Raw genomic sequence first — 332 nt, 5'->3', positions numbered from 1 at the left:
GCAGAACCGAGGTCTGAGGAAGTGGATGCAGTGGAGTCTGACACGATCGTGGCTCCATCAGTGATGACGCTGGAGTGGACCAGGACTTGTGGGGACTCTGACACCATGATGGACTGGCTCACAGTGGAGACACTGGAGACCAAGGTGGACTGGGCGATGGAAGATGAGTCTGGCAGGTAAATCCGGGGAATGGCATCTGTGCTGGAGCTGCTCTCTGACACCTCTTCCTGGCAGAAAGAAAGAGGCCAGAAGAGATCAGCTGAGAGACCTTTGCTGGGCCAGACCCTTGGGGGAGCCAGCGTAGGCAAAGACACCAGTGCACCACTGCAGAA

The 332-nt window shown here is 56.9% G+C and overlaps 1 protein-coding gene across 1 annotated transcript in view; it reads right to left on the bottom strand.

Moving 5' to 3' along the window:
• The window catches only part of LOC104529935 (zinc finger protein 335-like), a gene marked incomplete at both ends in the record, with an annotated part of 2,212 nt that extends 1,985 nt beyond the window's left edge, over positions 1-227 (bottom strand). The window contains one exon of the mRNA XM_029086590.1: positions 43-227. Coding sequence (XP_028942423.1) covers positions 43-227 — 185 coding nt within the window. The remainder of the gene's footprint in view (positions 1-42) is intronic.
• Positions 228-332: the final 105 nt, after the last annotated feature.

This window comes from Antrostomus carolinensis, unplaced genomic scaffold (genome assembly GCF_000700745.2).
Source record: "Antrostomus carolinensis isolate BGI_N321 unplaced genomic scaffold, ASM70074v2 scaffold11248, whole genome shotgun sequence".
NCBI classification, from domain to species: domain Eukaryota; kingdom Metazoa; phylum Chordata; class Aves; order Caprimulgiformes; family Caprimulgidae; genus Antrostomus; species Antrostomus carolinensis.
The sequence above is the reverse complement of the archived record's forward strand: the minus strand, read 5'-3'. Positions and strand labels throughout refer to the sequence as shown.